The sequence below is a fragment of the Centropristis striata genome, chromosome 13 (assembly GCF_030273125.1).
Source record: "Centropristis striata isolate RG_2023a ecotype Rhode Island chromosome 13, C.striata_1.0, whole genome shotgun sequence".
Taxonomy (NCBI): domain Eukaryota; kingdom Metazoa; phylum Chordata; class Actinopteri; order Perciformes; family Serranidae; genus Centropristis; species Centropristis striata.
Window position 1 is genome coordinate 9,504,488 of NC_081529.1, and position 14,357 is coordinate 9,518,844.

A 14,357-nucleotide genomic window follows, 5' to 3' on the forward strand; every position below is an offset into this window, starting at 1 on the left:
TATATCACAAATAAAATCATACATTAAATAATAAATGCATTTGTATATTTTTTGTTAATTCATGAAATTATATGTATTTATATTTTTTTACACATTTATATTTATTCATTACTATACTAATGTATTTATTTACACATGTTTTTATCTACAATAATTTAAACATTTTATTTACTTATTTGTTTATACTTTAATTTACCCATTATGCTGTTTTTTTAAATTAAAAATAAATAAATAACTACAAGAAAATGAAAAAGGTCATACAAAAGGAGTGTTTTCTTTGTATTTTATTACATTTCTGCACTATAGGTTTTTTTGCATTGGTTTTCACAACAGCGGCTATTTACAGCATCAATAATATATAACACATAAAATTATATATTAAATATTAAATGTATTTGTATATTTATTTTTTTATTCATAAAATTATTTGTACACATTTATTTTTATTTATTCGTACACTGATGTATTTATTCACAATGTTTTCATCTACACGATAATTGAAACATTTTATTTATTTATTTGTTTGTACTTTCATTAATCAATAGCATAGTTTTGGAGGGTTTTATATCCTTCTGGGTGATAATTTTATACCCATTATGGTGTTTTTAAAAAATCTAAAATACAAAAAATACATGAAAATAAAATGGTCATACAAAATAGGCGTTTAACTGTATTTTATTACCTTTCTGCACTATAGTTTTTTTGCATTGTTTTTAACAGGGCTAGGGTTAATTCCCACCATCAATGATATATCACAAATAAAACTAAATATTAAATATCAAATGTATTTGTATATTTATTTGTTTATACATTAAATTATATATATTTATATTTTCACACATTTATATTTATTCATTAGTATACTAATGTATTTATTCAAACATATTTTTATCTACACAATATTTTAGACATTTGATTTATTTATTCGTATATACTTTCATTTATCAATAGCATTGTGGAGGGTTTTATATCCTTCTGGGTGATCATTTAATACCCATTATGCTGTTTTTACCTAAAATAAATAAATACATGAAAATAAAAAAAGGTCATACAAAATTAGTGTTTCTCTGTATTTTATTACATTTCTGCACTCTAGGCTTTTTTGCATTGGTTTTCACAACAGTGGCTAGTAAATATGTAGCAATGTCATAGACAACAACAGTCAGAGATAGTTGTTGCTGAAATAAAATTAAAAAAAGTCAAACACTTGGACAAAGATGGACATGACAGCAATATCACAACTACAGACATATGGAATGAGCTTCAAAACTGCACACAGTGTGGTCGCCACACAGATTTGGTAGATTTCTCAGTCTAAATGTAAAATGTATAAATAACTAATTTCAGTAGTAAAGCAGAAATTCACAAACTGATGACATGAAAAAAACATTTGAATGAATAAAAAAGAATAATAAATAGAACAAATAGAAAAATAATAAAATAAATATACAAGCAAATAAAAATATTTGACACAAATTAAAGTGCAATTTTCTTACATCACACACAAAAACACAGATCCAAACATTGGGTTAATGCCTGATGACCACTACATCCTAAAGCAGGGGTCGGCAACCTTTACCAACAGAAGAGCCATTGTTGGCCAAAATAAGATAAAAATTGTCGGAATTGACCTTGTTTTGAATAAAAATAAAATCGTCTCCTGAGTCTAAATTAGCCTACCAACATGACCAATTGGTCAAAATGAGCATTTATTGATATGATTTTGGAGTTTGGAATCGAAAGCTAGACCTCAAAGCTAGACTTACAGTTGGCAAAATGTATAGGTTAAAGCTTTTTAAGATTTTTGTATGCTAAGATGCACATTTTGGGTGACTAATATGTTTTTAAAAAATGCTTTATTGCCTATATAAGCTTCACTTTCTACAACTGAAGAATACAAATTGCTTTGGGCCTACACCAATGATAAATGAAAATCAAAATGTACATTTTTTTTGTTTTGTTTTTTGTCACATCCACTTGGAGCCACTGCAGATGGCCTGCTGCAGGTTGCCGTAGGTTGCCTACCCCTGTCCTAAAGGATACTTTCAAGCTCAGACTGAAATTGATCTAAACTTGTCTGCCAACAAAATAATGAAGCATCAGAATTATGGTGTATGAAATGAAAAGATCCCCAGGTAAATTTACAGCTATCTCAGGACTTTTGGTGTAAATCTAAGACAGGTCTATCAAGATCATTTTTCTGTAACACACAAGAACAACAAGACCTCACCACTAAGATGCTCTCGACATATCTACTCCCGGCTTTGTATATAGTCTACTACTGTATCACTGACAAGAGTGCGCCGTTTTATGAAACTGGGCACCGTTGGATTGCATATTATTACACATTTAATTGTAAACAAAAAAATCACATCATCCATAAATAAACAGACTGGCACTTTCCTTCACACGTAACATTACACAATATACATCTGCATAAACAGAAAAGAGTGAGTGAAGGAGCAATTCTATCCTACTCTCTTATAAGTCTGTGTGCTTCTCTACACACTTTGCCTCCTTACCAGACACACTATTCACTTAACAGCCTAAAATATATAATTGCACATTTCACTATGATGAATGGAGACAACGTTTAAAAAAAAAAGTATTTGCTCGGCTTATTGCAACCCTTTCCTCTGTCTTCTCTTCTCGTCCGGAGCACAATGTAAACTTAGTAATTGGGGACACCAGAAAAAAAAAGTGTCATTATGAGCACATTGCATAGTGTCCCTGTGCAAGTTCATCTAATCTTCCAATTCCACCAAAAATTCAGCCCTTAAACAGATCTAAAGCACACCAGCTGATTCAACCATTTTTAGTATCTTGGTCCAGTTTCCAGTATGTTTGTTGGATTCTTCACTACATGTACAAGCCTGAACTTGTTAAGTAACTGAAATGCAGCTGAACTAAATGATGGCACTGAAGCTGATCTGAAATGCGAGTAATGCCCAGTTATAACATAATCCTGCTTGTTTACACACAGTTTGCCTGTTGAAAAGTTGTTCACAGTGTTTACCACCAGGTCTGCTTTATATTTTTCATCTTCTTTTTAAATATTCTTCCATTTTCCATGTACAGTGTTGGACATGCATTAAGACATATGCATTTTTTCCTATATACAACCATAGACTGTATAAAAAATGAATGACGTGTCTCCACTTTCTCCCACTGTATAAAATGAAGCCAAAATATCCCAAGTAGGTCTATCTGTGGGTCCACAGTACGACAGGACATGACTACTCCAAGACACAGTTTGTGTAAATGACCTTCAGCAGGGTTGTTAGTGGTGTATTTGTATTTTATAGCTTGTTTTTTATGTTTGTATATTTTGTAGGTGTTTTGCAATGTTTTGATGCTTTTATTTTGAAAAGGTGCCATCTAGTGTAAAATGGGGGCTTTTATTTTGAAACGTGACAGGAAATAAAAAGGTAGAACGGTAAAATGAAGAACGAACTGAGTGCTTCGTAATCCAAAAGTTGATATAAAGTAACACTAAGGCTTCTATAGCGCCTGACTTCTGTCATGTTTGTTAATGTTAAAACTACTTGGTTAGGATTAGTCAAAATCGTGGTTTGAATTTAAATAAATATGTTATATCTGAAGTTATCTCCAGTCGTGTGTCATGTAGTAAAGTGGGTGTGTTGTTGAACCTGCAAGATTGCAGTTAGACCCTTTTCCCAGATACAGTAAGGCCGGCCAATTAGACATAATTTGATTCATTCATCAGGTTCAATAAAGTCTAGAAGAGCGGTACAATTAAATAATTTAATCCCCATATAAGTTAGAGGAGTGCTAAACCAGAAGTAGCCGGCTCAGGCTAAGTAAGTCTATCTGTGTGTTCACAGTACTACAGGATATTCTTACCACATGACACCGCCTCTAAACCGCCACAGATTGGTTAGGTGACAAAACTACTTAGTTAGGTTTAGGGACGAATACTACTTGGTTAGGTTGAGGAAAAAACAGTTGTTGTAATTATAAAAATTAAAGTTATCCCTGTGTCTAGTAGTAAAGTGGGCATGTCGTGTAGCCTGCAAGACTGCAGTTAGACTCTTGTTGCTCAGCCGGTGGAAGGCCCTAGTGCGCTTGTGGGCCCCCATAAAGAGCCATAGAAGATATAATATTTTTATGCAAAGACATCCAAATTTTTCAGCTTCATGCGCCACTGAGAAGCTTTCATAAGCACAGTAATGAGCTGCAGTACCACCTGAAGCACTCACCCTACCCAGTCAGAGCACAATTGTAAATCATGATGACGCTGTCCTTGTTTTATAGCATCAAATAACGAGTTAAAACTTAGCAGAATAGCACCTACCAATAATGACAGAAGTCTTCTTTGGGGGAAAATGTGTTTGACATGTACTTTGAGTTTTTAATTTAGCCCTTCTGCTAACACGGAGGGGGTAGATGTTATGACCTGTACTGCAGCCGGCCACCAGGGGGCGAACAAGATGTTTTGGCTTTACTTATGGGGAGCTATCAGGCCAAGTTTTTTTACAGTCTATGTATACAACACATTGAACATACAGTACATACTACATTATGATACCACATTTTCCAACATGGCTGATGCATCTTTGTTCACATCTTATGTGTCTACATGTCACATGTCATCTATTTGGTGTTATTTCTTCAGGCATTTATGTCTCCGCTCCTTTCAAAGTCATGTTAATTCACGATATGTCAGTGTGATGCTACAGTAGAAGGCATTACATGGGAGAGTCTCTCTGAAGCTCTCTTATCACGAGTGATGTTTGGAGCTGCGACTGTTTCCTTTATCAGACTGAGCCGTGGCAGGGCTCGCTGCTGTCTGAGCCCCGCGGCGCCCGCCCCCAGACGACGCCTCTGCTTTTCCTGCTGCGCTTCCTCGCTTCTCTTCACTCGACTTGGAGCCGTCTTTGACCTTTGCCCCCTCTTGCGAGCCCACTTTCATAGGCCCGAGCACTGTTTTGGCCACGCTCGTGAGCTGGTTGACAAAGCTGCCTTTATCCCCTGGAGACATGGGGCGAGACTTGCTGTTGCAAGGCGAGGCGGCGTTAGAGGGGGGCGACATGGGATTCTCTTCCAGGACCTCCAGGTGTGGCCTCTCCTCCTTAGCTCCGCGATAACTGCTTGATACCTTCTCCATTTTGGATCTGGCAGCAGGGGGCACATGAGCTGTAGCGTGGAGGGGAACTGGCGGGGCGGGTCCTTTGACCTTAGTGCTCTCAGTTGCTTTATCGCTGCCTCCTTTCTCTCCCGGCTCCGTTCCTTTACGTGGCTTGGACTGCTCTGCAGATGATACTTTCTGTGTGTTTCCTTTGTCTGAACCTGCAGCAGGTTTCACTTTCTCCTCAGTCTTCTCCTGAGGTTTAGCTGTAGGTCCACTATCTGTCTGTACAGCCTGCTGCTTACTGTCTTGTTGTTGCAGGCCCTTTGATATCCCGGGACTAGAGCCTTTCTCACTGGGTTTACTCTTTGAGACTGCTGCTTCAGAACTTGAAGTACTTACTTTTTGAGGCTTGTCCCCTTGGCTAGGCTTGGCCTCTGTAGTGGATGAAGCCGGTACTGGACTAGACTTCACTGCAGCTACACTTGCATTAAGCTTTATAGTCTCAGAAGTGGATGTTTGACGCGATGCTTCAGTAGTCTTGGCCTCAGCTTTAGTAGCCGTGCTCTCAGTTTGCGACCTGCTGAGCTCAGACGCTGAGGTCTGGGTATCTTTCTCCCTGAGCAGAGTGTCACGGCTGAGCGGTGACTCCTGCCTTCCCAGCCTCCTAACAGGCTTCAGGCCTCCAATCTCCCCTCCCATAGGCGGAGAGGGGGAGGAGGATGATGAAGGGGATGGAGGAGCAGGTCCGTTCTCTCCTTCCATCTCTAGCAGGCTCTGTAGACTGTGCTCACAGTGGAAGGACTCTCTCCTGTAGTCCCCGTGCGACACCTCCAGGCTATGCTTCCGCAACGACACCCCGCCTGTCAGAGGAGAAGGAGACGATGATGACGAGGAGGAGGAAGGCAGAATCGGCGCCCCAAGCTTTTCCGCCGACTGCACCCGCTGCAGCAGGGGCGACCTGGGCGGCTCTGCGCTTTTGGGACGAGGGCGGGCGACGGGCGGCGAGGAGTGCAGCTTGGCAGGAAACATCTGCGTGGTGTTGGAGCTTCCGACCGTGTGGCCGCTGAGAGGTGGAGGAGAGGAGGTGGTGGGGGAGGGGGTGTGAGCCAAGGGCGATAGAGGGATGTTGCCGGCAGATTTGCAGCGTGCAGAGCGGTACTGGCGGTGCAGTTTGGGAGACAGGCCGTGCAGGGAGCTGGGCCTCATGTGGTGGGAGGCTGCTGGGGAGTTGGGGGTACTAGAGGCTGGGGAGCTGCTCTGGGAGGAGGTGCCTGAAGAGAGGAGAGAGGAGGGAAGCTTCACATCACATTATGTCAACATAGGATTTTAATTTTGTTTAGAACTTATATTTTCAAACTGAATTTCACTTATGTATGTAAGCTCAGTGGCTTCTTTTAAATCTCTTCTAAAAACTCACTTTTATCGATTGGCCTCTTAATTTCCTTTTATTATCGTTGTATGATTACCTTTTAGATTAGATTCAACTTTATTGTGCACATGTCACAAGTACAAAGCAACGAACTAATCTAACCAGAAGTGCTTAAGCAGTAATTAAGTGGATCATATTGCAATATATACAGGAATGAATTGTATAAAAATGCAGTATATATAGGTATAGATTATATAATAAATAAATAAAAATAAATAAATGCAGATCTAACTGTACATTAGTGCAAGTATATATAAGTATATATATATATATATATATATATATACATAGTAGTGTGAATGGTGATTTAAAATTTTAAATTTTTTAAGTCCAATGTCATTTCTTTTTGTGGTTTTATTTTGTTGCTGTCAGTTAATTGTATTTGATATGTTTTTTATTTCTGTCATACAGCACCTTTTAACTCGTTTTTGAAAGGTGCTATATAAATAAAGTTATTATTATTATTATTATGTATGGAAGCTCTAAGAAGCAAGAGTGAAGAAATATTCTGGTGATACATTTTCTAGGTCTGATCCATTACTTTGTTTTTGGGAGAAATAATATTTTAAAAGTCTAGGAAACAAACATAGAAGTGCAGAAACCCTTAGAGCCAAGCTAGGAAAAAATATATGCAGTCTAAGCTAAACCTTTTTTCTCTCCTGACGTTTCGGACTTAAGAACAGGTGAAATCATTTTTCTAAGTTCTCTTTCTTCATCGGTAAAACAGATTTAAGTGTTGGTTGTTGTAATACTCATTTTGGCCACAGGAGGCTAAATTATACCATTACCTCATGTTCTAAACAGGACTAAAAGCAATCTTCCAGGTGAATTTCTAACTTCTGCACACACTCTAAACACAAAGTTGTAGATTTAGAGAAAGAAGTTACAATTACTGATTACTTTTAAGGCCCTTAATGGACATCAGTCCATACTTTGAGATCCTCGGTTTGAAAAGTGCTCTATAAATAAAGATTATTATTATTATTATTATTATTATTAATAATATTAATAATATTAATAATAATAATAATAATAATAATAATAATAATAAAATTATGTATTATTATTATTATTATTATTAATAATAATATTATTTATAATAATAATAATAATAATTACGTTATGTATCAAAAGTTTGCCGAAATGAGTATTACAGCAACAAATAGACAGAAGACTAAAAAAATAATGTAAAAAAACCTGCTATAACTTTTTTTCCACCTCTTTTATCTGCCTGCTAAACAGGTGGGCAAAAAAGATTAAGAAACATAGAAATATTATCCTGACAACACTTGTTTTTAAGTTATAAATACAATAGAGAAAACTTAGATCAGAATTTAAGGATTACAAGCCTTTTTTCTTTTTCTCAGCCTCGTTTTCACACCTATCAGAAAGTCAAACTATGTACAAACAAACACATGTATTCTGGGCCTTCCATACTAACCCAGATAAGTGGATTCAGTGAGATTGGAGCGGTAACTCTGAGTGGGTGAGCGGGCGGAGAGGCTGTGGGTGGGGGAGCCTGGGAGGCTGTCTCCAGATGACAGAGAGCGGTTTAAAGAGGAGAGGCTCCGGCTGGTGTGGAGCAGGTTCGACTGCTTGGTGATTTTCCTGAACAGTGAGCTGCGCTTCTTCCTGAAAACATAAAAAAATAATACAGTGAGGAGAATAACGGCATTTAAAATATGACAGATGATGTACTCATGTTATGTATGATGTACTGATAAACGCACTCTTGTCCCTCCTTGGCTCCTGCCCTCTTGCTTCGCCGCGCCATCTTGGATTTATAGCTTGACTTCCGGGCTGGACCCACTTTTATAGAGGTGTTTTCAAATGGAGTTGTTGTCACTGTCACCTTGCTTCCACTCTGTAGATTATAAAAATATATATTACTGCATATGAATCCTATTATTATTAGGGCCGGGACTCGATTAAAAAAATGAATCTAATTAATTAGATGCTTTGTATTTAATTAATCGAAATTAATCACATTTTAATCGCATATAAATATATAATATCACATGGATTTTTAGTATAACATTGAATAGTGACTGAATACATAAGCTTAAGCAACAAATATATTGTTTATTTTTGTTCAAGTCCAACAGACCAGTGCAATTTTTGCCATTAAGTGTAGCTACCACACTCAAAATGCATCAATTTTTAACGTGTTAATTTTTGTGTAATAAATTCATCTTAATTAACGCTTTAAAGTCCCAGCCCAAATTATTATTAAGCAATTCATATTTGAGCCATCCTGTAAAAAGTCTTGTCATGTACGTATTAGTTAGTTTAGTAGGTAGGTAGGTAGGTAGGTAGGTAGGTAGCAAACTCACCTTCAGGATGAGCTCCACCACCTCTGTATGGACCAGACCATGGACTGACTCCCCGTTTACATGAGTGATGAGGTCACCAGCACTAAGTCCAGCCTCCTGGGCGGGACCTCCGTCCTCCACATGCTGTGAATAAAACAAAGGACTTAACGAAGCGTTTAAAAAACCTATTTCCATGTTAAAGTTCTAATGAGGGCTAATAGGGCAAACGCAAACATCAACAGAAACATCTAGGTTTTTCTAGGTCTGAATTTGATACTAGAGTTGTGAATAAGCAGAGGCCCCACGATACGATTTTATCATGAAACTTGAGTCACGATACGATATTATTGCGATTTTAAGCATTTTGCGATATGCTGAGTATTGTGATACAATATATTGCGATTCAACTGTTTAAATACATTTTGTGTCCACAAAATTAAATTCAATCAAGAATTGTTTTGTCAAATAAGAGAAAATTCTCAGTCTATTCATCTCACTTCAGTCTTTTTATTTCTCACAATGAGAGTCAAACCCACAGACTGACCAACAAAGTATTCAGTCAAACTGAACTGAACTGATATCAAACATGTATGGATGACAACAACTGCAGCATTTTATCAAACTTTACTCAACTTTAAGCTTCACTGCTCTGAATAGTTTCGATATGGCTGTGTCTCTGAAATAATGTTGCGACAGAGGCACATAATTGGGTTCCAGTGTCTTTAGCATCTTGCTAAAACCATCGTAACTTTGCAGCCTTATTTCGACAACTTCCCGACACGATAACCTGACACATGGTGCCTATAAATTCCCTAGATCTAATTTAATATGATACCAGTATCTCAAGTTTATTCCTAAAAGCCCACTACGGCCTCCGCAAAAAAAAAAGGGGAAAATATTGACGCCAAATAAACGCTAAATATCGATACTTAGCCGACATGAATAGATGTACTATTGCCACACAAAATATCCCATTACTATACTGTATCGATTTTTTACCCCATGTCTATTTGATACCATAGGTGGTGTTCCACAAGGTTTCATACTTGGTCTGCTCCTTTTTTCATTATACATGCTTCCCCTCATCCACAATACATGACAACGCAATTTTAAACTTCACAGCTATGCAGATGACACACAACTGTACATATTGCGAGCACCTGATGACCCCGATAGCTGAAAATGTGTAAGACATTATAGTTAGAATGTGAAACAACATTTTGAAAAATAAATGAGGACAAAGCTTTAGTTTGATCTCATTTAGTTGGCTATTAAAAGAAAGTTTATTCTTTGCTCTGCTTCCTTACCCAGACCATGTGATGTACGCTGTAAACATCACTGTCTCCTATGTAGACTCTGATGGCTCGAAGAGTGAAGCCATACTTCTTCCCTGATCGGTGGATGGTGATTGGAGAATGCAGGACGTTGACCACTGGAGAGTAATCTCTGCTGGGGGAGGAGTCACGGGAGGACGGGTTGGACGAGAGGGAGCGAGGAGACATGGGGCTCGCCAGCGGAGAGGCGACATGTTGCTCCACTGAGGACAGAGGGACAGAGTTCAGGTTACACTACAGGATTTATTTCTCAGTTCATTTTATAAAGTCATATAACCAGTGCATTTACCTGCAGGAATGATGACAGACAAAGCAGTAGCAGAAGCAGATTTGATCACTTTGGTTCCTGGTCGTGAGTTACGTTTCTCTCCTTCAGAGAGCTGATGGTGGCGAACCCTCCGCAGCACCAGGTCAGTGGTGGCCCCTCGGGGCCCCTGTGGGTCTGGAAGGCCCAGAACAGTAGCACTGCCTGGTAGAGGCAACGATGCATCAGCAGGTCTCAAAATTTTGTCTGTGACATGGGAGAGACATGAAACCCAAGAGTAAATTAATGCTCTTGTAATAAACTGCAATAAAATCACAGATTGTATAAAAGAAGTGGCTGTAGCCTCCAAGGAAGCCAATGTGTAAGTGCCTTAAACCTGCATTATTTCTTATGGCTAGCAGGGGGAAACTCCAATGGTTGCAAAAGGAGCCAGACTGTACAGAAGTCTCTGAGAAAATACCATATTTCTTACTAAATGTACTACTGCAGTTTCTCACTACTGTCTCTCTCACTATCGTCTCCTCTCACTATCGTCTCCTCTCACTATCGTCTCCTCCCACTATCGTCTCCTCCCACTATCGTCTCCTCTCAGTATCGTCTCCTCCCACTATCGTCTCCTCTCACTATCGCCTCCTCTCACTATCGCCTCCTCCCACTATCGTCTCCTCCCACTATCGTCTCCTCTCACTATTGTCTCCTCTCACTATCGTCTCCTCCCACTATCGTCTCCTCCAGACTGACGATTCCAGACTGCACTTTGAAAGGGCACGGATATCACACTTTCGCGGGATCACTATGAACGCCCTAAGGCGAAAACCCGGCACGCATCTTTTCCGGTGCGGGACCGCACTATTTAATAGGCTTTTATTTTAACCCCGTTTTATTTAGAATCCCAAGTAATACTACAGTTAATGTAGATTGTGGATGCACCTTGCTAACCAAGCTAGCTAGGGCTAGCGTTAGTTGTTAACTTAGCATCCTCTTCCTCCACACTCTTTTCCACGATTGTCCATATGGTCACTTCTGGCGACGACCAAAATTGCCAATGGGTGACACTGATGTAGTCACAACAGTGACTACATCCACTATTTTATACAGTCTATGGATCAAATACAGGTAAGGGTCACACATCAAACTGTTCAGTGACGTTGTGTTTCCTAATCCATTCTTACCTCCAGCTGCAAGCCCATTGCTGTCTTTAAGGAGTGTTTTCAGATCACCTTGAGAGGTGATGGCTCCTTCCAGGGAGGCCCCTCTGGCCTTCACTGGAGGCTGCCTGCTGGAAACAGGCAGTTCAGAGTCGACCTCCAGAGGGGAGGCCAGGCGCTGTGTATCTATGAGAGCAGAGAAGCGTCTTCGGGCTCCAGACGGCGGGCTGGAGTCGCTCTCCATGAAGGAGGACTCGGAGCAGGATAAACGCTTCCTGAGAAAAAAGGAAAAGGTCATAGGTATGACGTTTTTCTCAATGAATCACAATATCTGATAGTCATCCTCTGGCGTCTGAGTTTTCGGCAGTTTTTGAATACTTTTGATTTTGCCCTTCATGAAAAATGTTTACTATACCCATATTTGGGGTCCATTTTTTCTTCACCTATATGACAGGACAATTATTTTTTCCATTTAACCTACTTTATCAACATATTGAGCCCAAAAATACACAAAAATCATGAAATCCGAGTTTAAAAATTATACTATTTACTTCAATAAAAACCACAAATATCCTCAATGAACTGTTTTGGAACTTGAAAATGTAAACATAGGATGCATATATGAACATATAAAAAGGTAAAAATGTAAACATAATAAAACTATATACAAAAAAAGTCCCATAAAAACGCCTAAATTTTTTGGCGTTTTTTGTTCTTGTTAGCTGCAACTCTTCAAAAACAAACTATGTGCCAAATTACATATTATCATTATTATCTTATTGTCATATATTTGGTTTTACATGACTTGGGAATGTCAATGTTGAATGTTTTTTTTGTTAAACTTCACAAGAACTGATCATGACGCCATGATCATAGACCCCAGAGGGTTAAATACACACACACTCTCTGGCTAGACAGACTGTTATTGTATTATTAGGTTAAAAAAACAGATCTATTTCAACCTCGTTTGGCAGTAAACAATTCATTTTCCACTATATTTTGTGGGCTGCACCCACATCTCAGGCGATCCAGTTCTCCAGCTCTTGTCCCTGAGGGTGAGGCTACCCAGGCTTTCTCTCTTGGCCACTCGATCCTCCCTGGGGACCTTGTGCTCCCGTAGAGTCACGCCATGTGGTTTATGCTCCAGCTGGGACAGATGCTCCATACTGCTGTACACCTGCAGGCCCACACAACAAGCCGGTCAACACTGGTTTGTTATGTGGCAGCTTTATAAGCCTCAAACATTCTCTATATCGATGAAAAGAGAAGCAGGGAGTTTATATGTGATGTGACTGTCTGCTCTGACCTTGCTGAAGCGAGGGGAGCAGGAGGAGAAGCGATGGATCTCCACGGGCTCGTCGTCGTTGGTGTCATCCTCATCGTACGACTGCACATGATGGTAGCGCTCAGATCGAGCTGATGAGAAAAGGTAACAAGATATCTTAGTTTCACTATAGGCCAATAATCAGTGAACACATTTTTTGGTACATTTTTTCTTGCTACTGATCTCATGTATCATAATAACACCCATTAATAATAGCTACTGGCTGTAAGTGCCAGCAGAAGCACTTTTAATACACAAAATATAATTTTAGTTGATTTAACCCTTTGATGCACAACATGGGTTTACATGTACATGGGAGTTTTTATGTTCTATATCTATACAATTTATTAATTTCATCATTCAGTATTCCAGGTTTCCCTCAATTATCTTGTTAACTTTGATCATTATGCATCCTGATTTTTTGTTTTCATTTCTTACTTTTTGAATAAAACCCTTTTTGTATCACTACGCTTCTAATGCACAACATGGGTCAAAAATGACCCATATCCATTTTCAATGTTATTTCATGTATGGCTGAGTGTTTCTATGATACATCCTTGAAATAAATGTATTTTATCATTTATTGTTCCAAGTATTCAGTAAATGTCTTGTTTTTGTTTAGCATAAATTCAACATTGTTTTTACATAAAGATCGATTGTAATCAAAAACAAGGTATGCAAGGAATACTTGGACTATTGATATTGATTGATTTCAAAAGATAGAGCAAAGAAACACACAGCCAGACTGAAATAACATGGGCAATTAGAAGGGCTTACCATATGTTGTGCATCAAAGGGTTAATAACTTCATAATAATAAATAAGTTAGTAATAAATAAGTTAATACATTTAAGGAAATAAAAAAATAGTTATGTTCATATTTGTAGAATTAATATTAAAAGTAGCAGAACTATTGTTTTCTACAAAAGCCGGGAACGGCCATGTATTTTTTTAATTTTTATGTACTGTTATCTTGTGACAACAAATGATTTTTTGGTTATCTCAATATAACAAAGATAATTTTCTCATGATAACGAATTAAATAAATAGATATAAGGTCTGATGGAATCATATTGTGAAGAGACTGCCACATGGCTACTTAATGTTTGCGTTGATGGTTCCATTTGGCTACTTAATATTCACGTGAAGTGATCATGGGGTCTGCAGGCAGAGTAAACCTACCTAATGTGTATGTGATGCACCTGGATGCAAGAATGAGATAAACACTGCCTACTGTATGTCCGCATGTGTAAAAGTACGTACAGTGCTGGGGACAGGCTGTCAGCAGCTCACTTTAAGTTTAATTGCACTTACAGTTGGAAGAAAAAGTATGTGAACCCTTTGAAATTACCTAGTTTTCTGTCTCAGTCCCAAGTATAGACAAACAAAACGTGCTTTACCTAATACCACACAAACAATTATAATAATTCATGTTTTTATTGAACACATCCATT

The 14,357-nt window shown here is 38.4% G+C and overlaps 1 protein-coding gene across 1 annotated transcript in view; it reads right to left on the minus strand.

Annotated features, from left to right (window-relative positions):
- Positions 1-1,062: 1,062 nt before the first annotated feature.
- The window catches only part of LOC131983103 (microtubule-associated serine/threonine-protein kinase 1-like), a 72,375-nt gene continuing 59,080 nt past the window's right edge, over positions 1,063-14,357 (minus strand). The window contains exons 19-27 of the mRNA XM_059347702.1: positions 12,887-12,996; positions 12,597-12,757; positions 11,605-11,855; positions 10,457-10,678; positions 10,141-10,370; positions 8,855-8,977; positions 8,252-8,385; positions 7,963-8,153; positions 1,063-6,363 (exon numbers count right to left, since the gene is read on the minus strand). Coding sequence (XP_059203685.1) covers positions 4,742-6,363; positions 7,963-8,153; positions 8,252-8,385; positions 8,855-8,977; positions 10,141-10,370; positions 10,457-10,678; positions 11,605-11,855; positions 12,597-12,757; positions 12,887-12,996 — 3,044 coding nt within the window. The 3' untranslated portion in view covers positions 1,063-4,741. The remainder of the gene's footprint in view (positions 6,364-7,962; positions 8,154-8,251; positions 8,386-8,854; positions 8,978-10,140; positions 10,371-10,456; positions 10,679-11,604; positions 11,856-12,596; positions 12,758-12,886; positions 12,997-14,357) is intronic.